At 36.9% G+C, this 26,202-nt stretch overlaps 4 protein-coding genes across 8 annotated transcripts; 3 read left to right on the top strand and 1 right to left on the bottom strand.

Annotated features, from left to right (window-relative positions):
- The first annotated feature begins 177 nt into the window (after positions 1-177).
- LOC111464326 (26S proteasome non-ATPase regulatory subunit 1 homolog A-like) lies at positions 178-7,235 on the top strand. The gene is made up of 13 exons (XM_023108481.1): positions 178-548; positions 1,489-1,558; positions 1,782-1,887; positions 2,195-2,306; positions 2,383-2,551; positions 3,419-3,891; positions 3,992-4,127; positions 4,222-4,470; positions 4,563-4,783; positions 4,871-5,129; positions 5,234-5,466; positions 5,544-6,066; positions 6,471-7,235. Exons 1-13 carry the CDS (start codon positions 406-408, stop codon positions 6,792-6,794), a joined length of 3,018 nt encoding a protein of 1,005 aa, XP_022964249.1. The 5' UTR covers positions 178-405; the 3' UTR covers positions 6,795-7,235.
- Positions 995-25,032, top strand: LOC111464328 (high mobility group B protein 15-like). Of its 4 annotated transcripts, XM_023108486.1 has the most exons (8): positions 995-1,007; positions 19,680-19,848; positions 21,856-22,092; positions 22,176-22,254; positions 22,948-23,110; positions 23,185-23,310; positions 23,399-23,808; positions 23,882-25,032. In XM_023108486.1, exons 3-8 carry the CDS (start codon positions 21,869-21,871, stop codon positions 24,893-24,895), a joined length of 2,016 nt encoding a protein of 671 aa, XP_022964254.1. In that variant the 5' UTR covers positions 995-1,007; positions 19,680-19,848; positions 21,856-21,868; the 3' UTR covers positions 24,896-25,032. The 4 variants fall into 4 exon arrangements, with proteins under 4 accessions (XP_022964254.1, XP_022964253.1, XP_022964255.1 ...); XM_023108485.1 differs by lacking the exons at positions 995-1,007; positions 19,680-19,848 and adding an exon at positions 20,068-20,544; XM_023108487.1 differs by lacking the exons at positions 995-1,007; positions 19,680-19,848 and adding an exon at positions 20,555-20,765.
- Positions 7,831-9,691, top strand: LOC111464335 (60S ribosomal protein L13a-4). Its single transcript, XM_023108499.1, has 4 exons — positions 7,831-8,170; positions 8,273-8,389; positions 8,487-8,574; positions 9,334-9,691. The coding sequence occupies exons 1-4, from the start codon at positions 7,899-7,901 to the stop codon at positions 9,475-9,477; spliced, it is 621 nt and encodes a 206-aa protein (XP_022964267.1). The 5' UTR covers positions 7,831-7,898; the 3' UTR covers positions 9,478-9,691.
- LOC111464327 (receptor like protein kinase S.2-like) lies at positions 11,850-14,655 on the bottom strand. 2 transcript variants are annotated; one of them, XM_023108484.1, is made up of 2 exons: positions 14,428-14,655; positions 11,850-14,388 (listed from the first exon to the last, which is right to left on the bottom strand). In XM_023108484.1, exons 1-2 carry the CDS (start codon positions 14,529-14,531, stop codon positions 11,988-11,990), a joined length of 2,505 nt encoding a protein of 834 aa, XP_022964252.1. In that variant the 5' UTR covers positions 14,532-14,655; the 3' UTR covers positions 11,850-11,987. The 2 variants fall into 2 exon arrangements, with proteins under 2 accessions (XP_022964252.1, XP_022964251.1); XM_023108483.1 differs by having other exon boundaries at positions 11,850-14,655.
- Positions 25,033-26,202: the final 1,170 nt, after the last annotated feature.

Here is a 26,202-nt window from a genome sequence, read left to right on the forward strand (position 1 = left end):
TTTTTTTTTTTTTTTTTTTTTTTTTTTTTTTTTTTTTTTTTTTTTTTTTTTAAGTTGAAGGGTGATATTGAACCTTTTGAAAGAAGAATATTAAATGTATTTAATCAATTTTATGTATGAAAAATGAAAAGAAAAAAATAAAATAATAAGGAAGTGAGGAAAAGGAGCTGGCTTGTTGGATAAGTCAGGTTTTGGGAGATCGACAGGTTCGATACAAAAAGCGAACCATTTCAGTAGCGAATCCCCCAATTCTTACTCCATTCCTTCTTCTCATCTCCATTCTTGCTCTCTGATCCCACAAACTTTCTTCTCATTAGGGTTTGTAAAACCCTAGTTTTGATTTTTGGATTCATTCCTCATTTCCCACAGATCCGAGCTCCTTGCTAGTGTTCTTATCGTCAAGCTATGGCGACTTTGGTGAGCTCGGCGGGTGGGCTTTTGGCGATGCTTAATGAGACCCATCCTTCGCTCAAGCTTCATGCTCTGTCGAATCTCAACAATTTGGTCGACAACTTTTGGCCTGAGATCTCAACTAGCGTCCCTATCATGTACGACTTTGCTTTCTCCTTCTTTCTTTTTTTCTTTTTCTTGATGAAAGTTCGCCTTTTAATTTGTTGGGTTCTTGAATTGTGTACTTGGGTGTTGTTGTTTTTGGGTTTCGTGGCTTGTAGGGCTGTTAATTAACGAGGGAGAGAGTTGATTATTTGTTTTTGGTGGATTTATGATGGAAAAGGCCTAAACTAAGAAATATTAGCGGGTGTTCATGTTTCGACGCGTGTTTTTATTTGGTATGAAAATTGGAGTTTGGAGTGCTGAAGTGTTTAACCTTGGAGAAACTCAGCTTGGCATTGGCAAAATTGGGGAATCTTGGGTTAGGCATTGGATTTAAGTTAAGTGGAATCTTGCTTTATGCCGACTAGGATTTTAATTCAGGCTGTTAGTTTAGTTAACTTTTCCTTTAACATTTGGAACCAGAAATTTACTGAGTTTCGTTCGTAGAGTACATGGTCTTCGGGTTATGATATGCATGTAATATATTCAGCAATTCTTATGTAAGGTTTCTAGGTTAGCATTCTTCATTTGGAAACTGGCGGGGATAACTCATAACTCATGGGAATTCATTATTCATGATTGATTACATGACATATTGTTTATCTTTTTCTAGAAACTGGATGGTTCATCCTGACTGTGATCTATGTCCAGCCATTAAATATGAGCAACATATGGCTATGAATCTATAAACAAGTGGAACAATTGTGTGAGTAGGTTTGAGAGATTGTCAGGTTTAGCTCATCGTTATGGGTGTTAGTTACTTGACCTTTTTGTAGTTATGAGGTTGGTGTTATTCAGCAATTCTTATGTAAGGTGGATTATTTTTTGGAGTTGGAAATCATAGAAGTGTGCCCGCCTCTTGACTCATATTGTAGGTGATATCACTGATATGATAGTGCTACCTCTGTTTGTAATATTTGTTTCGCTCCTTTTCAGTGAAAGCTTGTATGAAGATGAAGAATTTGATCAGCATCAGAGACAACTGGCAGCATTACTTGTGTCAAAGGTAAATGAGAGCTCTCTCTCTTGACTCTTTTTGGATACAGATTGTTTTTCTTCACGTGCTATCATGATTCTAAAACACTTTGATTTAAATTCGTGAGAAATGATCCACTTTCGACAAGGTGAAAATCCAAACTACCATGAATCGTTGATAACTTCGAGGAGGATCTATTAATTGTTTTGTTTTCCATACATTGATAATAGATTACCCCCCCTTTCACTCTCAGGTCTTCTATTACTTGGGTGAACTTAATGACTCCCTATCATATGCGCTTGGAGCTGGTTCAATTTTCGATGTTTCTGAGGATACTGATTATGTTCATACTCTTCTAGGTAAGAATGATAATTATCTTTATCAATTATGGATATTAGTGTGTAAAATTTGTTATAATTCATACATATGGACTTTTCGTATCCCAAAAAAAAATCATATATGTAGATTTTCTACAGAAGTTCAGGTTGTCCCTCAGGATGAATCGTAATAATGTCAAATAAGGATATTTACTTGTTTTTTGGTATTTTGTTAGTAAATTATGATTACACATGAAATGATCGACATCAATATGGAGATTTTACGGGTCTCAGATTAAGTGAAGGACTTGATATGTTGACATTGATGTTTATTTTCTTGAATTCTCAGCTAAAGCTATCGATGAATATGCTAGTCTTAAGTCTAAGGCAGCAGAGTCAAATTCAGAAGGGACAAATGTTGACCCGAGGTTGGAGGCTATTGTAGAGAGAATGCTTAACAAGTATGTCTCTCTCTCTCGCTCTATAGCATGATGCAACTCTTTACTACCCTTTCCTTACTCGCCTTTGTATATTTAGGTGTATCACGGATGGAAAATACCAACAAGCTATGGGAATTGCAATCGAGTGCCGAAGATTGGACAAACTAGAGGAAGCAATCACAAAAAGTGATAACGTTCAAGGAACTCTATCCTACTGCATAAACGTTTCACACTCATTTGTTAACCTTAGGGAATATAGACTTGAGGTGAGTGATTTAGTCCACTTGCTCATTTGCAATTTTAACAGTTTCTACATTGTTTTCCCATTGTATCGATTTTTCCATTTTTGTGAGTCGTGCAACACTACTTTTATTGTAAAATTGACTGTTACATTTATTTCATTGACTCATGGGTGAGTTTATTGTGCTTATCAGTCTAGGCTTCTTATTATATTGGATGTAAAATAGATTCCAAGACGGAATCCTGGCTTCTCAAAACATACATTATGCATATTGCTTGGTCATGTTATCCATAAATAAGCTTGAGCGTAAGTCTTGGTCTTTCTCATCGTACTTATTTATGGCTGCAAGTGATCCAAAGCTTGGGTAGTTTCTTCTGGTGGGTAACGATTTTGTATAACTTGTCTAAAAGGAGTAGCAGTTCTCAAATGTTTTCGTTATCTTCCTTCCCTCCCTGCCACCTTCTGATTCAATCATGTAATGATAACTGATATGCAATGGTTCAAAACCGGATCGCTATGACTATTTCACCGAATTCATTACAAAGTATCGTGTTTTATTTTGTTGACTTCCCTTGTCATTTTATCATTACACGTGTCTTGTGTTTGTTCCCACCATCTCTTTTTCTTTATTGGAGCTCGTGTACAACATTGATAGGAAGTATTAAGTTACAATTATAGAATTAAGCGGATTTATTAGATTTGGTTGTTGAATTTGGATGCTTAATAGTTTCTTCTTTCAGAGACCTTAGAATGTCCATATATTCACTCTAGAGTAAACGATTGAGAATTACGGTTCGAGGAAGTTAACCAATTAAAATATGTAATCTGAGGTGTACAATAGGAGAGAGTATTGAGGTTCATGCTTATCTTTCTTGTTTCGTTGTTCCTATAGGTTCTTCGTCTTCTTGTCAAAGTATATCAGAAGTTGCCCTCCCCAGATTATTTGAGCATTTGTCAGTGTCTTATGTTCTTGGATGAACCTGAAGGTGTTGCAAGCATATTGGAAAAGCTTCTTCGATCGGAAAACAAGGATGACACTCTTCTGGCATTTCAAATAGCCTTTGATCTCATAGAGAATGAGCACCAGGCATTTTTATTAAATGTAAGGAATCGACTTTCAAATCCCAAGCCTGGACCTCCAGAAACAGCGCCGCAGCCTGGTTCAAACCCGGAGTCTGCTCAACATGTGAGTTCTGCTCCTGAGGATGCTCAAATTACTGATGGAAGTTCTGCCCCTAATTTAAATGTACAACAAGTAGATCCAAAGGAAATAGTGTATGCTGAAAGATATACAAAAATCAAGGGAATTCTATCAGGAGAAACATCAATATACTTGACCCTACAGTTCTTATACAGTCACAACAAGTAGGACATTATCTTATTAATGCTTTCCTTTTAAACTAAAGTTCCAGGGTTGAAGTATAAAGAGGGTAACTAAATTTCCTTTTACTTTAATTGCCAATAGATCGGATCTTCTCATTCTGAAGACAATAAAGCAATCTGTAGAGATGAGAAATAGTGTCTGTCATAGTGCTACAATTTTTGCTAATGCAATCATGCATGCTGGAACCACCGTGGATACATTTCTCCGCGAGAACTTGGTGAGTCTAATCTTGGACTATAACCTTTTCCTTCATTTCGTAATGAATGTATTGTTTTTTTAATATTTATGCTGTCCTTCTCTTCTTTATCTAGGACTGGTTGAGCAGGGCCACCAACTGGGCTAAGTTTAGTGCTACAGCAGGGCTTGGTGTTATTCACAGAGGCCATTTGCAGCAGGGAAGATCTCTTATGGCACCATACTTGCCCCAGGGTGGGTCTGGTGGTGGCGGCAGTCCTTACTCAGAGGGTGGTGCCCTTTATGCTCTAGGTCTTATTCATGCCAACCATGGTGAAGGCATAAAACAGTTTCTTCGGGATAGCTTACAAAGTACTAATGTAGAGGTAACCATTCTTGTAAATTTCCTGTCTTGTAGTTGTTGTTGACTTGATGATGGGGTCGTATGGATGAATTTTGGGTATTTATATTGATTTAGGTCATACAACATGGTGCTTGTTTGGGTCTTGGTTTGGCAACTCTAGGGACAGCTGATGAAGAGATTTATGATGACATCAAGAGTGTTCTATACACAGACAGTGCTGTTGCTGGTGAAGCTGCTGGCATCAGTATGGGCTTACTTATGGTTGGTACGGCAAGTGAGAAGGCTAGTGAGATGCTTGCCTATGCACATGAGACACAGCACGAAAAGATCATTCGGTAATTATGGTTTTGTTCTCTGGACGAACACTTGTGTTCTATACATCTATTATGTTGTTTTCTTATTTTTATACTCTTGTTACTCAGTGGCCTTGCATTGGGGATAGCCCTCACCGTTTATGGAAGAGAAGAAGAAGCTGATACCTTAATTGAGCAGATGACTCGAGATCAAGATCCTATAATTCGTTATGGTGGTATGTACGCGTTAGCATTGGCATATCGTGGTACAGCAAACAACAAGGCAATCCGCCAGTTGCTTCATTTTGCTGTATCTGATGTGAGTGATGATGTTAGGAGAACGGCTGTTCTTGCCCTTGGGTTTGTCCTCTACTCAGAGCCCGAGCAGGTTAGTGGTCTATCAATTCTTAAGAACGAGTTCTTCCAGCTTAGCAATCTTCTCCCTTTATCTCTTATATTACAAATTCTGATCTCACTTTTTTATAAATTCAGACGCCTCGAATTGTCTCCTTGCTGTCTGAATCTTACAACCCACATGTTCGATACGGTGCTGCTCTTGCAGTGGGCATATCTTGTGCAGGTACTGGCCTGAGTGAGGCTATATCCTTGCTGGAGCCCCTAACATCAGATGTTGTTGATTTCGTACGACAAGGTGCACTTATTGCGATGGCTATGGTCATGGTCCAGATTAGTGAAGCCAGTGATTCCCGTGTTGGAGCGTTCAGGTATTGTCTTTTTATTTTTATTTTTATTATATTCTTCCATCTCTATTTTCCAATGAATTTCTAATTTCTTATTTTAGGCGACAATTGGAGAAAATAATTTTGGACAAGCATGAAGACACCATGAGCAAGATGGGAGCAATCTTGGCATCAGGAATTTTGGATGCTGGTGGTAGGAATGTTACTATAAGGTTGTCGTCCAAGACCAAACATGACAAAATTACTGCAGTTATTGGTCTTGCTGTTTTCAGCCAGTTTTGGTATTGGTATCCCCTTATCTACTTTATCAGCCTGGCCTTCTCGCCCACGGCGTTTATTGGATTGAATTACGACTTGAAAGTTCCGAAATTTGAGTTCCTGTCGCACGCAAAACCTTCACTATTTGAGTATCCTAAACCGACCCCCGCGCCCACCACTACATCTGCTGTAAAACTTCCAACTGCTGTTTTGTCAACTTCAGCTAAGGCTAAAGCCAGAGCTAAGAAAGAAGCTGAACAAAAGAGCATTGCTGAAAAGTCATCTGCAGCAGCGGAATCTTCATCCACAGGTTCGAATCCTGCTAAAGGGAAATCATCCGCTGAAAAGGATGGCGACTCTATGCAGGTTAGTTGTCAAATTCTCTCTACCCAGAAAGTTATATGCTATTTAAGCTGTTGTGTTACCTTTTGCTTATAGTTATATAATGTAATCTTCTCTCATTCTTACTTTCAAACCCGCTTTCAAAAATCTCCCTGCCCTGTTTTCTAAAACTTTCTTCTCAAACGGGGCCAGAGGCTTGAGCATACGTTGCTCGGCTGTAAGCGCCAACAAAAGTGCGATTGTGATTTCGTGTTTTCTTATGTTTTTTATGTGTATAGATAAGATCGCTCGTGCCCGTCTATCGATTTAGGTGTATGCTGCATTTCGTGTTCACATTGATTATAGCTCTGCATTTTTTCTTAAGTTTTTATTGTAAAAGAAACTATGACAATATTGGGAACATGTTCTTTGGCCTACTACGGTGACAGGTTGACAACCCACCTGAGAAGAAAACAGAACCTGAGCCCTCTTTTGAAATTCTGACCAACCCAGCCAGAGTAGTTCCTGCTCAGGAAAAAGTCATCAAATTTCTAGAGGAAAGCAGATATGTTCCAGTGAAGTTGGCGCCGTCGGGTTTTGTTCTACTGAGAGACTTGCATCCTTCTGAACCCGAGGTGCTTTCTCTAACCGACGCACCATCATCGACAGCCTCACCTGCCAGTGGCTCGGCAACTGGGCAGCAAGGTTTGGGATCAGCCATGGCTGTAGACGAGGAGCCTCAACCACCCCAGCCGTTCGAATACACCTCATAATCAACCACCTCTTAATTTGTTTTCGACTTGGCATTGATATCACTTATGCAATCTTAGCACAGGTAAAGCGCAAGATATCGTTGAGTTAGGTTGTCTGGATGTGCTACCGATAATGATGATCTTGGGGACTCCCTATGTATGAACTGTATTTTTTCTTTCTTTTCCTTGTATTGATGTTTCAAATTCTAGGAATATGGGAGTGGGAATTATGTATGGAAAGCTGAAGTCAATCTATGCTCGAAAGTGTTCGATGCCTTTTAGGCCGAGACATTATTGTCGCCGATGGTTTGGACGACCGAAGAGCTCAGCGGTACTTGTTTACTTCTAGTATAGTTCTCTGTTCTCGCCGTCCCCTCGGCTTTCCATATGATACCCTTATTTTGTGACTTACTTCAGAAAAATGGTAGAAGGATATTGATGTGGTTTCCTTGTTTAATTTAATCACATTTTGAGCAATGGGATTCTACTCATTGTTTTTTCTAGGCTATTCTGTTTGCGTCAAAATCGCTCTCTTTCAAAACTAGAAAAATAAACCCGAAATGAGGGACCTAATAACAGTGAAAAGATTATGGGAGGCCCAATAAAAATAAAAAGCCCATGAAAAAAAGCTAAAAATAAGAGGCCCAATAAGATGAAGCCCATGAAAAAATATGAATGAAAGGCCCAATGAGTGCAAAAGCCTATGAAAAATATGCTCAAATTGGGAGGCCCAATAAGAATGAAGAGCCCTGTGAAAAATAGGCTCAAAACTGGAGGCCCAATAAGAAAGAAAAGCCTGTGAAAAATAGGCTCAATAAAAATGAGAGCCCCAATAAAAATTAAAAGCCTGTGAAACATAAGCTCAAAATGAGAGGCCCAATGAAAATTAAAAGCCTGTGATAAAGGCCCAAAATGAGAGGCCCAATAAGAATGACAAGCCCATGAAGAATAGGCTCAAACCGCGAGGCCCAATAAGAATGAAAAGCCTGTGAAAGAATAGGTCCAAATTGAGAGGCCCAATAAGAATGAGGCCGTAATGCAACCCTTAAATAAAACCCTAGCAATTCAGTCCTCCCAAGTAAAGAAGACGAATTCCGGCCGCTCGGGAGTTATTGCACAGAGAAGATGGTGTCCGGTTCCGGTATCTGCGCCAAGCGCGTCGTCGTCGATGCAAGGCATCATATGTTGGGAAGGCTTTCTTCCATTATTGCCAAAGAGCTTCTCAATGGACAGAAAGTTGTCGTTGTCCGATGCGAGGAGATCTGCATTTCCGGTGGATTAGTCCGCCAAAAGATGAAGTACATGCGTTTCTTGAGGAAGCGCATGAACACAAAGCCCTCTCACGGCCCCATTCACTTCCGTGCTCCTGCTAAGATCCTCTGGCGCACCATTCGTGGGTATTGTTTTGCTCTTTTCTTAACCATTTTATATATTTTCGATTTGGTTCTTCACGATTGGGAATGAATATTCCGACTGGGGTTTTGATTTGGGTTTTGTAGGATGATTCCCCATAAGACTAAGCGTGGTGCGGCGGCTCTTGCCCGTTTAAAGGCATACGAGGGTGTTCCTCCTCCGTATGATAAGATAAAGAGGATGGTCATCCCTGATGCTCTCAAGTAAGCTGTGATTTGTGGGTTTATGTTTTGATGTTTTTTTTAGTCTGATTTTAAGATCGTATATTTACAAATTGGTTACATTTCTTTGGCAATTCAGGGTTTTGAGGCTTCAAGCCGGACATAAGTACTGCTTGTTGGGCAGACTCTCTTCCGAGGTGGGATGGAATCATTATGATACTATCAAGGTGAGAATATTATCTGTATTGAAATTAGTCAGCTATGTCTTAATGAATTTCATTGTGAATGTTTTTACGAGTTCATGTTACTGCTTGTTGGGCTGAGTTATGTGTGCTAATCATGCTTGTTGGGCGTCATTTGTAAACCTATTTTATTGTTTTGTCATTGGTTTTATATTCGCTTCTTCCTGGTGATCTTCAATTTCTAGTATTTTTTGATCATACAAGTTTGAACTTAATTATGAATTGAAGCACATATGACCTGGTTATGTAGTTGGGTTAAGCAAATATCTTAGTGGGGAGACCATTAGATCATGATAAAGGGGCTAAACCAACTGTAACGACCTTTCCCCTCAAGGTTTTGAAAACGCGTCTCCTAAGGAGAGGTTTCCACACCCTTATAAAGAATGCTTCGTTCTCTTCCCCAACCGATGTGAGATCTCACAATCCACCTCTCTTAGGGGCCAGCGTCTTCGTTGGAACTTGTTCCCTTCTCCAATCAATGTGGGACTTCCCAATTCACCCCATTTGGGTTTAGTGTCCGTGCTAGTGTATACTGCCTTAATTGTATATTGCTCTAACCTTAATTATGAATTGAAGCACATATAACCTTAGTTGGGTTAAGCAAATATCTTAGTGGGGAGATTGTTAGTTATATTTGGCCCGTCCTTTCTCCTTGTCCCGCCCTTCATCTATCGATTCCACCTGATGATTTTCCCGTGATTTAGAAGGCGAGTTCTTGAATATTTATATCTTATTCGAATGCAGGAGCTTGAGAGGAAGAGAAAGGAAAGAGCTCAGGCTGCATATGAGAAAAAGAAACAGCTAAATAAGCTGAGAATTAAAGCTGAGAAGGTTGCGGAGGAGAAGCTTGGACCCCAACTTGAAGTCATTGCTCCTATCAAATACTAATTTTGTGTTTTCGACTTCGGAAACAGCTACTTTCTTCAATTTTGGTAATACTCATCACTATTAGTAGACAATGATACTCTTTGTATGCTTCTAGAATTCTTCAGTTTAGTTTAAGTTTTTGATGATTTATGTTATGTTAGTAGATTCATCATGCCTGTTTGTTCCAACCAAAACATGTTTGATTACTTGGTTGTGCATTTGATCATGTCTGAACTCCTCCGCAGTTGTTTTCTCAAGCTGAAGCTAAAAAATGGTCTTTTCAGTGTGGGGTAAACTAGAAAATAAGAACGGGGTTAACCCGACCTACCTCCAAATAGGGTTACGATCTTACCCAACCAAACCAATGATGTGTTCTGACTTATAAGGGTTTGGTATTTGAGATTTATGATATAGTATTAACGTAAAGAACAACCCGACAATCTAACCTAACCCAACGGGAAAATAGAGGCTTAAGTCACCAACTAATTCAATTGTAATTCTAAGACTCTTATCAAGAATATTTTTATGTTTGTAATCGAAGAATATTTTTATGTTTGTAATCGAGTTTAATGATGTGTTTGGAAGGGGATTATCTGAATTCATGTATTCTATTTATTTATTTATTATTTGTTTTAAAAACTTTTTCCTTTTAATTTCAGTATTAAATTTGATAATATGTTTTATTTAAGAATATGGGGAAACAGGAAAAGATTGATTGGGATTTGAGGGTTGGAAAAGTGGGTTTTAGAGTTGGCAAGCACTCAAAGCAATGGCCTTTTTGTTTTTATTGGTTGTTTGGGTCGGAAGTCTAAATTTCAATTATCCTACCAGAAATATAATATAATTACTCAACATCCAATAAAAATAAATTTCATATTCATATTTAATTAAACATTTAATACATAAGCTAATGTAATTGTATAAATATTAAAAATAAGTTTTAACAAAATAACCACATTCACAGACCCAGACTAATTTTCTTTTACATATTATAATTTAATTAAATATAAATTATAATGATATTTTTTTAAGAAAAAGAATTGTTAATTTTGATTTTTTTTTTTTTTTTTGCTTTCACAAATTCGGGAGAATTAGCGTTGAATAATTATTTGGACGTGGTCTAATATTTATCTTATAATATTCTAAAATAAAATTAGGCAAAAAAAAATAAAAAATTAATAGTCAATTTTTGTTTTCTTAAATACAATTCTTAGTCAATTTTTCTTTATTTATTCTCAAAATTGAATATACACATTGGAAATATCGTTTTATCTCTAATTTTCATTGGCAAAAACCTAACTAATATACTATATATATATATTAAAATTAAACAATTATTTTAGAGAAATAAATTAAATAGGACTATGCATGATTAAATTTATAATTTTACCCAATAATTAAATTTATAATTTGATCGACTGTAATTAATAATTCTTATAATTATAAATATATGTTTTAAAAAATTTGACTGATAAATATTTATTTGACTTATAAATTTTAAAATTGAGATTCATAACTCGTTAATGTTATTATTTAAATATTGATGTGACACAAAAGAATATTAATTAAATAAATATGAAAAATAAAAAATAAAATAAAATCAATGGTGACGAGTTAAAATAAAATATATATTAACTATGTTTTAGCTAATTTTCTAATTGTATCAAATGATTATTAAGAACATGTAGGCAAAATTGAATGTTTGGGCATAAAAAAATCTTCCAAATTTGACAATTTACCCTCGAAGATTTGAAATCGGCTCAGTTTGGCCAATTTCACGTTTGATCAAATTTGGTAGGAACATGTTTGAAGAAATCAAAACCCAGAAAGTAAAATTCAGCTGGATTTGGTTTTGAGCGTTGAAATTCAAATGGCGTCTATAGAAACCCCACGACTTTTCTTTGTGTATTCATTTATCTGACGCTGGCCAATCAAGAAAACGTCAGGCTTTTTGTACGATTCCTAAATCTCTCTTTTCAACAGTCAATGGCCTTTGAAGATTCATGGGGCGGCAGGTTTTTCTTCTACTTCCACTTTCTGACCTTTTATGCAGTTTTGAGTAAATTTTCTGATCTTGGTTACTCTCGATTCGCTTGCATTTTGATATGAACTCTATGAATACCTCAATTCTCTAATGAACTTTGCATTATTTACTGTTTATTTTCTGAATTGTTTTGTGTGTGTAAGACTCAATTCTGACATCATGACTTTTGTACTCAAGATGTTCGATGAAATGCCTGTGTGGTAATCATGCGAGTTAAAAAGGCAGAAGAGCCTTTTATTGATTATGCTGCCATTATTTATCACCAAGTATGGATAGTTTCCCGTTTTTTTATTGCATTTCAATGATTAGATTGGAAAAGGCTATTGGTCTAAGGCTGTGGACGTGCAATAACACAATTGACTGCTATCTTGATACTCAAAATGGAACATCAAAAGGCATACTTGACTGTTATCTACATTACAAAATATGAACAAGAACTCTGTGTAGAGATCAAAGAGAAAGAGAAAGAAGAGGAAAAGAGAGTTTTTCACTGTATTCCCAGAGCTTGGATCCTCTTAACCAGTGACAGAGAAGTTGCATTTCTCTGTTTCCAACCTTCTATGCTTTCCATTCTTTGTTCTTTAGAGAAGCATTGGTCATTTCCGTCTAGTATTTTAACTATCTGCCTCATTTTTGGTCTTGAATCTGGGTTTGAATGAGTACAAGTGATTCCTAATCTCAGCAGTCTCATCAGTTCTTGGTGGTTGTAATCTCCATCCAGTCTTATATCAGCTAATTCTTCCAGTGGTCTTTTCCGGGAGAGGAATTCATGGACCTTCCACACTAGCAATACCTCTGGGCGACGAAAATCAACGGCCATTTGTCCCGTTACCACCTCGAGCACCACTACACCAAAGCTGTATATATCAGCTGTCGCGACAGCATCTCCAGAGTCTAGATACTCTGGCGACATGTACCCGAAAATCCCGCGAGCTGATTTGCTTTTATCTATGGTTACGTGATGATTGCCGTGCTCGTTTCTTGTTAAGAATTCTGCAAGAGCGAAAGAACTCAACCTTGGGTTAAGATCAGGATCTAGTATAACAGCTGATGAGGTGATGTTCCTGTGGATGACTTGTTCATCCCATTCCTCATGAAGATACAGAATTGCAGAAGCCAGAGATTTGATAATGTTGTATCTATGGCACCATTGTAAAGCTCTTTTGTCATGATGGAAAAGCAGGTGGCTCAAGAGACGGTCAGCTGAATAATCATACACCACAAGCATCTCCCCTTGTTCTGTGCACCACCCACGAAGCTGAATCAAGTTTCTGTGGCGAAGCCGGCCTAAGTTTAGGAGTTCATTCGAGAATCTCTCCCTTAGCGCAGGACAAGTTTTCATTCCAAGCCGCTTCACTAGAACATGGTGGCTGCTGTCGAGGAAGCCATGGTAGGCAGTTCCGAAATCGAGCTCGGCCACCCGCTGCGAATCGGAGAAGTTATTGGTGGTTGAAATAATTTCCTTGAATGATATTTCTCTTGGAGTTTCAATCATTTGAATGGTTTTTGATCTGTCAAGAAACCTATCAGAATTGTTGGTATAATTGTTATTAATGCCATTCTCAGCAGTCATATATATGGTTTCTCCATTGGCTGATGCAAAATCTGAGCAATTAACAGTGATTGTTGTTGTGTCTGATCTTGTCGCCGTGGTTATGCTGCTGCTAGTGCTTCTAGTTGTACTGCCACCGGTGGGGGAAGACAGAGAAATGTACTGAGGATGAGACTGAAACGATGGCAGAGCCGGCAAATTCCCCATCAGACCACCGGAAAATGCTTCCACAACCCATTTCATACTTGGCCTATACTGTGGGCTATGGAGTGTACAGAGAAGACCCAAATGGATCAAACGCTCCATTTCAATCAGGTTATAAGACCCATCTGGCAGCCGGCTATCACCGGCAAGCAGCAGCGTACCGTTGTCGGAGAGCTTTCGAATCCAATCGAGCAAGATAATCTGATCATCAGGACATGTAAGGTCCACCGGCCGCCGGCCAGAGATCACCTCAAGAACCACAATTCCAAAGCTGAAAACATCAGATTTTGCAGTGGCAATGCTTCTTTTCTGGAAACTCTCCGGTGGGAGATACCCAATTGTGCCGCCTATTTTGGTGGTTTCCACTAGTCGGAACTGGTGGTGGCCCATCGACGGCATCCTGTATTGGTACTCAAGTTCATGTTCTAACCACCTTGCCAATCCGAAATCACCAAGCCTAGCGTTATAATTGGAATCAAGCATCACGTTGCTGGTTTTAACATCTCTATGAATGATCTGAGTCTCTAATTTCTCATGAAGATAGAACAGAGCAGCAGCCAAGCCACTCACGATTTTCACTCTCTGTTTCCAGCTTAGATCCGTCCCGCCGTTCTCCGGCCGCCGGAAAAGTGCTCTGTCTAAGCTCCGGTTAGGCATATAATCATAAACAAGAAATAGCTGGTCATCATGAACACACCACCCCCGAAGCCGAACAAGATTCCGATGCCGGAGATGGGCCACCGCCACTAACTCCGCCACAAACGTCTTCTCAAACTTCTCCCCTTTTTCAGCCAAACATTTCACAGCCACCAGAGTTCCATCACTAGGCAAATTCGCTCTGTAAACTTTCCCAAATCCCCCACTGCCAAGAATTTCCTCTGCACAGAACCCTTTGGTTCCAATATAGAGCTCTGCAAAGCTGAAGATTCTGGGGTTGTCACCGCCGACTTTCTCAGAAAGCTGCACCCCATCGGTGTCGTGAAACACACCGCCGCCACCGACGGACGGCGTCAACTGTGTGGATCCGCCGTAGCAACAGGAAGTAGCCCTTTTGAGGTCTTGGAATTTGAAGAGGGAATCTCGGAGGAAGGCTTGAAATTGAGACCAACAATCTCGATTGCGATGCTGTTTGCTTTGTTGTTGTTCATTACCGGGTTTTTGATGCTGTTTGTTTTGTTGTTGTTCATTACCGGGTTTTTGAAGCTCTTCACGATCAAGCGGCTGGACTTCGTTGAAGTCCGCCGGTTTAAGGAAACAGAGGCGGTTCAGTTTCATGTTTGATGAAGAAGAAGAAGAAGAAAGGGAAGAGATAGTGTGGACATGAAGGGAGGTTTTGGAGGAAAGGTTTGAACTTTGGCATATTTGTATTAATTTTGGGTTTTATTTTTAATTTTTTAATTTTTTAATAAAAAGTTGTTTGGTTGCATGGTTGAATTGAATGTCATCAAGTAGCCAAATTAGAACCCACTTTTTAATTTTTTTAATTTTTTTTTTTATTTTAAATTATCAGAATAATAGTCTTTATTTTTCCAAAAAGGTAATAAAAATAAAAAAAGGAAACTGAATCCTTTACTGTCCACCATTTGGCAGGTGTTCCCACGTGTGGCATGTCTGTTAGGAAAAAAGGTATGTTCCTTAATGCCTCAATTTGATTGTACAACTCAGCTCTATTCAATTCTAAGTTTTTTTTTTTTTTTTTTTCAAATTAATAAAAAAAATTTTAAATTTTGTAGTTTCATTAAAAAAAATTCTAAAATTTATAATAAATAAATAAACTCTTAAATTTAAAAAGAAATATTAAAAAATATCTTACCAGAAAACCGTAAATATCTTCTTAATTTTTTTAAAAAAGCTCCAAAAATTTTAAAATAAAATAAGAAAAATATTTCTACCAATTAATATTACCTTTCAAAAATTCTAACTTTCAAAAATAAAATTAAAAATTTTGGAAGTAATCGATTTTCATCCATATTATTTACGGTAACAAAATTGTGAAGGTAAATGATTGTTTATTTGACTAAAATTACTTCAAAATAATAATAATAAGAATAATAATGATATGTTAAAACTATGGGCAATTTTGGAGAGATGGAAAATAATAACGCGTTTATAATTTTTATTTGAACGAAACATCTAATAAACTATTAATACTACCTTTTATTTCGAAAAAAAATAATAATTTTATATATCAAATTATAAACTTGTGTTCCTCTGTGAGGATAGTCTTCACATTTAAAATCGAGAGATAGTAATGTAATTATGTCATAGAAAAATATCGAGGCTATCAAATACGAAATCTAGACTCTAAATTCTGATCCTAAAATTATTCACAAATAAGTGTCCGAGTCATTGTTCTTTTTACCAAACTTATACGCATTCCATTTTAATTAAATAATTACACTTAAAATTTTATATTTTCGAAAGAGTGAATCAACTAACAAAAATAAACGCGTTACTATATATCAAGTCGAAAACGCCAATGTAAATGACATAATCAAACTAGCATTTTAACTTATGTGTCGGGTCGAGTACAACATCACACTAGAATCACGTTAAATGAACATAAAACGCTCAAACACTCTATTTCATAATAATTTTAGTTTTATTTTTGGATAATCGGTTTATTTCCTCACGATGTCTCTACTATAGTTTTCACGGAAATATTTGAATTCTTAACCAAATTTAAAAAATAAAACCGTGTAAGTAATCTAATATTATTTTCTTAAAAAATAAAAATTTAAAGATAATGACGTGGAATTGGAGTAGCTCGAACTATTTAATAAGTATTATTTAAAAACAATTTAAATCATCATGACAAGCTTTTAATTTTAAGGAAAGTAAAAGTCAAAGGAAGACGGTCCACATGGGAAAGCGGTCCGGTCCAAAACGGCTGACTAAATAATGGCGGATTACCCGGCTGTCAGAAACTTATCCTCCTGCATGTACAGTCACGTTTATCACGGTCCAACCACAACCGTTCATTGCGTGGATCCTGACTGTCAGCCTTCATTCTAACTGTCACAGTCCCTCCAACCATTATTTAAAATAATTATATACCAAAGTTTGGCTCATAAAATACAAATCAAAGCTACGCGTAAAGTTTTGTTTTTTTTTTTTTATTGATTTTAATTATTTCATTCAATTTTTATATTTAATTTCAATGATTTGTGGGAGAATGTTCAAACAGCGTGACAAAATTCTATACATTGAATAATATTTATATTAATTAATGCCCCCATTTTTCACGAGAAACAATATGGAAATTATTTAATATAAATAATAAATTAAGTATATTTCAACTGCTTACCAACACTATAACTTTCACGAACGAACAAAGATTTAAAAATATACATGAATTAAAAGCAAAACTAAGAGATATTATGTCCCGTTGTTATCTACTTGTGTTCGGGTTTTAAACGTAAATCGAGTTGACACATGTCTAATTTTGATCACTTAAGTAGGGTAGCGATTAGGGCTCGTTCAAAGAAAGAATATATCAATCACATTTAAATTAGAGCGATCATGAAAATAGGATGACTGAGAGATGTGACTGTAATACCCCAAGTCCACCACTAGTAGATATTGTCCGCTTTTGCTCGTTACGTATGTTGTCAACTCCACATTTGTTAATAGTCTCGTAACGTGAGAATGCTTAAATTAATTATATTTTAATTAAAAATGAATTTTATTGAAAAGAAAAATAAAATTTTATTTTATTTTTGAAGCATTTATTTTATAAGTTCACAATTGCTTTTGCTTTATGTTGGTTGAAAGTTGGAGTTGGGTTACCTACTCTTTATATTTAATAATATAATAAAAATAAATGCATTTTTTAAATTATTTTTTAAGCAAAATATATTATTTAATTTTAAAAACACATTTGTCTTTACTCTCTGTAGTGGGAAGGAGATGAAAGCCCTTCAACCAACCTTTGTTAATTTTTGTCTTTTTCCCAAATAAAATAACCACGGTTAAAAAAATATAAAAAAATAGTTATATTATAAATTAATTATCCCTCCATTAAACTTAATAATAAGGAATATCTTAAATATATAATATATTATTATATATATATATATATATATATTTATCATCATTAATTAAATTTTTGTAAATAATTGACTTTTGTTTTCATTAGCCATTAAGATTTTTTCTTTTAATTTAAAAAAGGGTAGGTTTAACTGTTCAACCAAATGTTTCAATTACAAAATTTTAAAATATTATTTTTACCCATTTTTCTTTTTTTTGGATATTTATTAATATAAATTTAATTTTCCCACCAAATGAGTTTGAAATTTAATTTATTTTTAAATTTAATATTATTCTTAGATATTTGATTAAGGAAAGCTTCAGTGGTTCAATACCATAGAGATGTAAAAAAAAAAATCGTGTTTTTCTATATGCTCGTAAGTTGCTCGAGTAGGTGATACTCATTCAATGACTATTGCCCATTTACGCTAGCTACTTACTTTTTTGAATTTTGTATGTCTCGAGAAGAACGAGATTGAATGTGCCTGCAAATTACCCTGATCGATGCTTAAACTGTGAGTCAAGTATCGATCAGGGTAATTTGTGTCAACCTGATAGACAATATTGTTGTCTATGTGCACGTAAGTTGTTCAATTAGGTGATTTTCATTCAACGATTGTTGTCACTGTTTCGAATTTTGGTGCGTTCGTGAAAAAAACAAGGTGGGGTTTTTGGTTTTCCACCGTTTACGATAGTTTCCACAATGATCCTTTTATGATTTATAATTATTTTTGAAGTCCTTTTGTGAGTGGTTGTATTCAACTTTTAGGGTTTTGCAGCGTTGAAATTTGAACACAAAAAGAACAAGAAGACAACGTTGCTGCTCCTCGTGCAGACATAAAAAAGATATTGTTGGAATTTTGTATGAAAAAATCAATCCATTTGATATCCTTAAAGCTTCTTTTTTTTTTCTTTTGTTTCTCTTGTACAATCATCAACTTTATTAACTTATCTTCTATTAAATAATCGGGAATTTTCGAATTTTTTAAAAATAATTTTGACATAAAAATCATACTCAATTAGATCTAAGAACTTTCGTGAACGTTGTGGATATAAAAACTCATGGATCACAAACGCTAAAGCCTCAAATCAAGATGATTTCATTTCGAGAACTTGATCTAAATTATTTATTGAAAAATAAGACTTTGGATTATTTTGTGGGAAAATAACTGCACAAAAACCATTTTGAGGGAAAATAAATTTTGGATTATTTTGTTGATCGAATGTCTTTTAAGACATAGATTTTGTTTAAGATTTCAATCACTGCACAAACAAAATAGATTTTATGAAATTTGAATGATTCTAAATATACGACCTAAATGAGATAAAGTTGTAAAAAAAAAAAAAAAACAATTTATAGTTAGGAGGAGCATAACTCAACTGATATAAAATATACGACATTCAGGAATGATTTAAAAAACTTTTATAATAAATTAATATATATATATTTATTATCATTTCAAAAGTTTGGTCAAATCCATTTAAAAAAAATAATTTTTTAATTCAATGAAATATTTGATTATAAGAAAGATAAATAATAATAATAATATTATTATTATTCACCCAATTTATTGAAAATTTAATTAAAAAAAAAGTTAAAAATCTCTAATCAATTACTCTAAAATATATGAACATGAAATTGAAATTAAAAATAAAAACCAATTTTGAACCGATAATAAAGAAAAGGGCTTTCGTGGGTAGGCCCACTGGGCTTTGATGGGTAAACTGAGAAAAGGCCCAAAGGTTTACAAGGGCCCAAATCCTCAGGGTGAACACATCAACCTTGAGCCGACTTCCATGATCGTCGGCTAATTTAGGGAATGATCATGAGTTTATAATCAAAGAATACTCCCTCTATTGGTACGATACTTTTTGGGGAATCTCAAAGCAAAGCCATGAAAGCATATATTCAAAGTGGACAATAAAAAAAAAAAAAAAAACCATAATTTTGTTGTTGTCATAAACCTAGCTTGATATATCTCGAAAATTTTAATTATTTTTTTGTTTCACGGTAAAAATAAAAACATTCAATTTAGATGATAACATATGTATTTTCTATCGAATTTGAACCTTAAAAAAATATTAATTTCCTCTCGACCAATATTAAAAAAAAAAATTCAATAAATGTGGTCCTCTTAATTTTACATTTATTATCACTATAAAAATTCTTTTAAAAACTATATTTAATATTATTTCACAAGGAAAAAAAAAACGGTTTTGATGAATTATGAAAAAAAAAAACCAATTAAATCATTAAAAAAAAATTTGAATGAATTTTTTTTAGTATGTAGTTTTAAAAAAATGAATTAATAAAGTAAATACCAAAATAATGAAATTTAAAAGAAAAAAACCGAAAAAAAAAAGGTTATAAATACAATTAATAACAGTTTTGAGGATGAAGAACGAACCCGAACGCCCCGCCATAACGTATTCCTCATTTTCCTCCATAACTTTCGTATTTTTCAATTCCTAATTTGCCCTTCTCCTTCATCCAATGCTCTCGGTTACTTCTTGTTCTTGGTTTTCTATCGCATCAATGTCCTCTTAATTAGCACTGGTTATGGTAAGTTCTAATCCTTTCTTCTTTTTCATAATCTTTCTATTCTTTTCTTTTTTTGGGCATTTATGAATTTTCCATTCATCTTTTCTTCCCTTTATCTCTAAAGTAAGTATCCTTTCATGAATTTTTTTTTAAAAAAACGACTGTTTATTTTGTCATTTCATCATCTGGATTGTTTGCATTTTGCATTTTCATAATTCGTTTGAATAATACGGATTTAGTAACCATTAATTTCTACTTTGTTTCTGCTCTGATTCGTGTTTTTCAATGTGGGGTTTCTTTATTTTAATGAATGGTTTCTTGAGAAATCTGCAAGTTTTGAAATCTGATATGGTGTCAGATAATGGGGAAATAGGGAGAAGAAGAAGAAGAAAAGAAGAAGAAGAAGAAGGAAAAGTGCTTTTTGGCTTTGTCAATATAGAGGAGACAATTGTTTAATACCCATTAGATATCTTTGGAATGTCAGGGAAACGTCAATAGCTCTGTAGTAGGCCTGAAACTTTCCCTGTGAGAGGGATTTATTGCAATGGCGCTTCTCTTAGCCTCCTTTTTCTAGCTCCTTTTTTCTAGTTCCTTGGGTTCAGCCCCCTTGGTTCTCTGAGATCAATTCATGGCTGTGGCAGCTTTGCTGCTGAGCCATTTTCTTTTTTGGGTCTTTGAATGTCTACCTTATTACTTGGAGTTATTTCATCTGTTCAGGTAGTTGTGGTGTTTCTTGTTATCTCAGTTCTGAACTTCTAATTTCCTTGAGGTTTCTGTTGTTTTTGGCCATTTATGAATCTTTGCATGCGGTGTAGAGTTAATTCAATCTTTGCATGGGTTATGAATCTCCATGAAGTTTCTGTTTGTATGCTATATAAAGGGAATTGTGGGAAGATTATCTTGGTGACTGGAGGAGAAGATCAAAGCTGTTTATAGAGGTCTCTGTCTGATTTTCTCGATTGGTTTTTTCCTTCCTGTGAGCTGCCTTTCTGTTGGTATTGTATGGTTTAATGGTTCAAGTATGTAATACCCATATTCTCAGGGCATTCTTCAGCTTTCATTGTTGAATGAGTAAATAACATTGCATACTCAACGGCTATTGATACTTCTTGGATGTAAGGTAGACTGAATAGAAGTCACTGATAGTTCTCCATCCATCTGGGGCATATCATTGTTGCATCTGTTCATTTTGTTGGCCTATGACATTCATTACAAATTGAGATTTCACGTCGGTTGGGAGGTGAATGAAACATTCTTTATAAGGGTGTGGAAACCTCTCCCTAGAAGATGTGTTCTAAAAACGTTGAGGGGAAGCTTGAAAGGGAAAGCCCATAGGATAATGTCTGCTAGTGGTGGGCTGTTACAAATGGTATTAGAGTTAGACATCGGGCGATGTGTCAATGAGGCGGTGTGCACGAGGCCGTGTGCCAGTAAAGATGCTGGGCCCCAAAGGGGGTGGATTAGGGGGGGTCCCACGTCAATTGGAGAAGGGAATGAGTGCTAGTGAGGACGCAGGACCCGAAGGAGGGTGAATTGTAAGATCCCACATTAGTTGAGGAGGAGAATGAAACATTCTTTATAAGTGAATGGAAACATTTTCTTAGTAGACGCGTTTTAAAAACTTTGAGGGGAATGTTGAAAGAGAAAACCCAGAGAGAATAATATCTGCTAGCGGTGAGCTTGGTGTATAATACATTAACGTTTCTGCCCTTAAGAGCGAGCACAATTACTATACATTCTGGGGGTTTCTTGTCGTTCAAAACCTTTAGACAGACAATGGTTCACATCTTTTCCCAACTTTAGGCATGGGGATTTGGGGTAGATTCATTTATTTCATCATTTTTCACATGTACCCATTACTATTGAATTAATCAGATGTAAGTATCACACACTCTCCATTTCTACTTCCACCTTAGTTCCTAACATCATTATGATTCAAAAGGCCTCTCATTTGAGATTTGTTCAACCTTTTATTGCTGTAGTGTTGTCTTCAAATTTTGTATAACACTGAGAGATATGTGCTTGCAGAGTTCATCGGTTGATGGTAGAAGAGGAAAGAACTGAAGCAGGCTGGGATAGCAAGAAGGAGTTGACCATGACATCGACTTCTTCTGCTGGGGGGAAGCAACTGGCCGTGGTTGAAGCTCCTTCTAACTGTGTTCCATACCCGCCACCGCAAACGACGTATGAGGATCTCATAGCCGATCCCAAGCTCTTTATGGCGTCCTTGGAAAAGCTCCATTCTATTATGGGAACCAAGTTCATGTACTTTTCTTCAAAATCTCCTCTTTTACCTGCATTGTAAGTTCATGCACTTCTTATGTTTCACTTTTACCTCCGCAATGCAGGATCCCCATTATTGGTGGGAAAGAACTGGACCTGCATCGGCTTTTCGTGGAGGTCACTGCTCGTGGTGGCCTTGAGAAGGTAAAATAGACTTGCTATGAATATTGTGATCAATATTTTCATTTCTGAAACTTGTTGATTGATATTTAGAGGACATATATAAGGTGTTTATTTGAGTCTATTTCCAGCTTTTTCATTCATTTAGAAGTCAGACGATTAGAAGGCTGTGGTTTTTTACTCTTCAAGTACTCAGTTTTGATGCTATAATCCTTTCTGAAAAAAGGGTTTGGGTTGTAAAAGAATGTTCCGTTCTCTCTTTAATTGATGTGAGATCTCACAATCCACCCCCTTAGGGGCTCAACGTCCTCGTTGGCACACTGCTCGGTGTTGACCTCCCTTCAAGGCCCAGCGTCCTCGCTGGCGCACCGCCCAGTGTCCACTCCCTTTGAGGCTCAATGTCCTCGATGGCACACCGCTCGGTGTCCACCCACCTTCGGGGCTTAGCATCCTCATTGACACACCGCGTGGAACCTAGCTCTGATACCGCTTGTAAAAGTCCAAGCCCACTGCTAGTAGATATTGTTTTCTTTGAAATTTTTCTTTCGAGCTTTCACTCAATCGCGTCTGCTAGGGAGAGGTTTTCACACCTTTATAAAGAATGCTTTGTTTCTCTCTCCAATTCATGTGGAATCTCACAAAATCTTATGCACAGCTCGTTAGGGGAATGGATAAAAGTTTAATCGTTCTAGTTAACATCTGTTGAAAATTTGGCAGGTTATAAGAGAGAGAAGATGGAAAGAAGTAACTTCAGTTTTCAAATTTCCTTCGACAGCCACCAATGCATCTTTTGTGCTGAGGAAGTATTATCTCTCATTAATTCATCATTTTGAACAGATTTACTTCTTTAAAGCCGTGGGATGGACACCAAAAGTTTCTGGTACCCTTTGTTAAAATAGAGCACCCTTCTTTTTCCTGAAGAACATGCCATATTCTAACATAACAATCTTTCAGATTCCTCTCCAACCCCAAGTGCAGTGCCAATTCCGACACAAGGGACGATGACCTCTATGTTGCCGCCATCCAATCGGCCAGCACCCCAGCAGCAGCCACAGACTACTGCAACCGAACTTCCAGCAGGTGTCTTCTTTACGAGTTCGTATGATATGCCATATAAGTACACTTAGTTTCTCTGATTCATAAATAGATAACTCTTTTCAACTTACAGTTGCTCCGAGTTCGGTACCACCAGCGGGAGGGTTTCCGGTGGTTGGAGTCATTGATGGAAAATTTGAAAGCGGATATCTCGTTACTGTTACTGTAGGAAATGAGAAGCTAAAAGGTGTGCTTTATATGACTCCTCCAGAGCAACCTGCTCAACAAGTGTTCCAGCCTGGTAGTGTTTTCACCAAAGATGGTACTACCTCCACTACACCAAGTGCTCAGCGCCGTCGTCGGAGGAAGAAATCCGAGATCAAACGAAGGGATCCAGCTCATCCAAAGCCGAATAGAAGTGGCTACAATTTCTTCTTCGCCGAGCAGCATGCTAGACTCAAACCATTACACCCAGGGAAGGACAGGGAGATAAGCAGAATGATTGGTGAGCTTTGGAATAAACTTAATGAGACTGAAAAAACAGTAAGGATTTGCAATACCTCTTTAGTTTAGAATCTGTCACAGCCGGTGTTGATAGTTTTTTCTTTACTTGCAGGTTTATCAGGAGAAAGCTATGAAAGATAAAGAACGATACAGAATTGAGATGGAGAATTACAGAGAGAAGCTGAGGACAGGCCAAATCATCAGTCATGCAGTGCCATTACAGCAGCTTCTTCCTGGGACAGACCTGAATATGGTCTATGCTGCTGACAAAAACGAAGAAACCGAGGGTGGCGAACTTCCTCATATGCCGTATAATGATACAATTTATGTTGAAGATAAGGAGGAGGAAGAAGAGGAAGAGGAGGACGACGACGATGAAGAAGAAGGTGCAGCAGCACCTCAAGGAGTTGGCAATGTGGATGTTAACGTCTTGGCTGAGGAGGAACGCTGCGAGACTAGACCAGAACCAACAGCAACAGCCATTATACAAGAGAGTAGCACGGTCAAGGACGATAAGGAAGTTTTCGCCGGGCATGCAGTGGTAATGGTGGATGTGGCAAATGAAGAACCAGAACCAACACCAACAGCCATTGTAGAAGATAAGGAAGTTTTCGCCGGGGATTCGATGGTAATGGTGGTGGCTGCAAATGAAGAACCACAACCAACAGCTACAACCATTATAGAAGATAAGGAAGTTTTCGCCGGGGATTCAATGGTAATGGTGGAGGCTGCAAATGAAGAACCACAACCAACAGCTACAACCATTATAGAAGATAAGGAAGTTTTCGCCGGAGATTCGATGGTAATGGTGGAGGCGGAAAATGAAGAACCAGAACCAACAACAGCAGCCATTATAGAAGATAAGGAAGTTTTCGCCGGGGATTCGGTGGTAATGATGGAGGTGGCAAATGAAGAACCAGAAGCAACAACCGCAGCCATTGTAGAAGATAAGGAGGTTTTCGCCGGGGATTCGGTGGTAATGATGGAGGCGACAAATGAAGGAACAGAAGCAACAAGAACAGACATTATAGAAGACAAGGAAGTTTTTGTCGGGGATTCATTGATAATGATGGAGGCAGCAAAGGAAGAAGCAGAGCCAACAGCAACAGCCATTATAGAAGATTAAGATAGTAGCTAGCTTACCACCATTCCATTCATTGTCTCTAGCTTACCACCATTCATTTCTTCTAACCTTCCATTACTTGTAAAGAATCTCTTTTGTTTTGGGAAGAAATTTTGGTTGCCTTTTGTTCAACATTTCAACTGGATCCTTCATTCTCTACTTGCGTTTCCTACTAGTTAACCTCCCTATCCACCCTATCCAGGTTTGGATGCTGAACGAAGGGCACGCGTCAATCATGTAAGTCAATCATGTAAGTCACTATGCATGCTAGAATATTTACTTTCCGTGGATAGTTTTACCATGAAATGGAAAATTAATAGCATGGAAGCATAACGTATATTTCATGTTTTACCTCTTTGTATGAATGTTTATTTCATGTTGAAATAAGGATGAGAATTTGTGATCTGTGCTCTGGGTGCTTGATGAATGTTATTGCCTACACTCTAAGTGTTTGATGGATGTTATCGCCCTGTTGAGCACGTATGTTAATTTTCTTTCCCCTAGGAGCCTACTAGACCACCATGGCTTACGAACCACCTTAGGAGTGTCCTTAGGCTGCTAGATGTGTGAACGAGGTTTTTTTTTAATCGAAGTTTGATTGAACCTAGCCATTTTGCATAGGGAATGAGAGACCCACGTCGTACAACCCATAAGCTGGATGAGGGGTCGGGAGGGGTCGCGCCCCCCCAATGAGAATGACTGGCTTTATGGACCTAGGAGGTTTCAGCTCACCCCGAGGTAAGACACTATATAGCCTCATAGAGCCATGCATGAGGTAGTGCCTCGTAGAGGGATAATAGTCATTCACATCTCCGACGTAGATTTCAAAGGAAAGGACAGAGAACTAGAATAGCCCTAAAGGGATAAGATTAGAACCAGAGTCTTAGAGCCAATGAGGAGCCCATGGAAATCTGTTAAGCCTAGAATGCGATGAAAGCCTACAAGTAGGTTACCTATTGAGTATAACTTTTATACTCATTCTTGCTACATTTTCGGTTTCAGGTGCGCGATTCTACAGTTCGAGAGGGGGCGTGTTTGAGAGACGTGGGTTGTCACGGAAAAATGCATGTCCCGATACATCAGTCCAGTTTTTTTACTTTCACAAACATTCATGTATCTTTAATGCCAAACCTGGTCAGGATTTGATAAACTTTCTTGTTAGGAAATAAATATATCATTATTCAATTAGGGAGTTGATTAATAATTTTGAAGATTATTATGATAAATGTTCAGAGGTTCAGATTTAATGAATTTGTTCCGTAGGTTCCGTGTAAAATAAATATTAAATTGATTGTTCAATGACTGAGATA

The sequence above is a fragment of the Cucurbita moschata genome, unplaced genomic scaffold, assembly GCF_002738365.1.
Source record: "Cucurbita moschata cultivar Rifu unplaced genomic scaffold, Cmos_1.0 Cmo_Scf00030, whole genome shotgun sequence".
Classification (NCBI taxonomy): Eukaryota; Viridiplantae; Streptophyta; class Magnoliopsida; order Cucurbitales; family Cucurbitaceae; genus Cucurbita; species Cucurbita moschata.

What these genes read in the sequence shown, in the direction of transcription:
- LOC111464326 (XM_023108481.1), top strand. Translation starts at nt 406, where the DNA reads ATGGCGACTTTGGTGAGCTCGGCGGGTGGGCTTTTGGCGATGCTTAAT. An exon ending in GTAGAGAGAATGCTTAACAA is followed by an intron (nt 2,307 to 2,382) that starts GTATGTCTCTCT and finishes TTGTATATTTAG; the next exon opens with GTGTATCACGGATGGAAAAT. An exon ending in TCCCGTGTTGGAGCGTTCAG is followed by an intron (nt 5,467 to 5,543) that starts GTATTGTCTTTT and finishes TTCTTATTTTAG; the next exon opens with GCGACAATTGGAGAAAATAA.
- LOC111464327 (XM_023108483.1), bottom strand. Translation starts at nt 14,531, where the DNA reads ATGAAACTGAACCGCCTCTGTTTCCTTAAACCGGCGGACTTCAACGAA.
- LOC111464328 (XM_023108485.1), top strand. Translation starts at nt 20,456, where the DNA reads ATGGCTGTGGCAGCTTTGCTGCTGAGCCATTTTCTTTTTTGGGTCTTT. An exon ending in TGCAACCGAACTTCCAGCAG is followed by an intron (nt 23,311 to 23,398) that starts GTGTCTTCTTTA and finishes TTCAACTTACAG; the next exon opens with TTGCTCCGAGTTCGGTACCA. An exon ending in TTAATGAGACTGAAAAAACA is followed by an intron (nt 23,809 to 23,881) that starts GTAAGGATTTGC and finishes CTTTACTTGCAG; the next exon opens with GTTTATCAGGAGAAAGCTAT.
- LOC111464335 (XM_023108499.1), top strand. Translation starts at nt 7,899, where the DNA reads ATGGTGTCCGGTTCCGGTATCTGCGCCAAGCGCGTCGTCGTCGATGCA. An exon ending in CTCTGGCGCACCATTCGTGG is followed by an intron (nt 8,171 to 8,272) that starts GTATTGTTTTGC and finishes TGGGTTTTGTAG; the next exon opens with GATGATTCCCCATAAGACTA. An exon ending in GTCATCCCTGATGCTCTCAA is followed by an intron (nt 8,390 to 8,486) that starts GTAAGCTGTGAT and finishes TTGGCAATTCAG; the next exon opens with GGTTTTGAGGCTTCAAGCCG.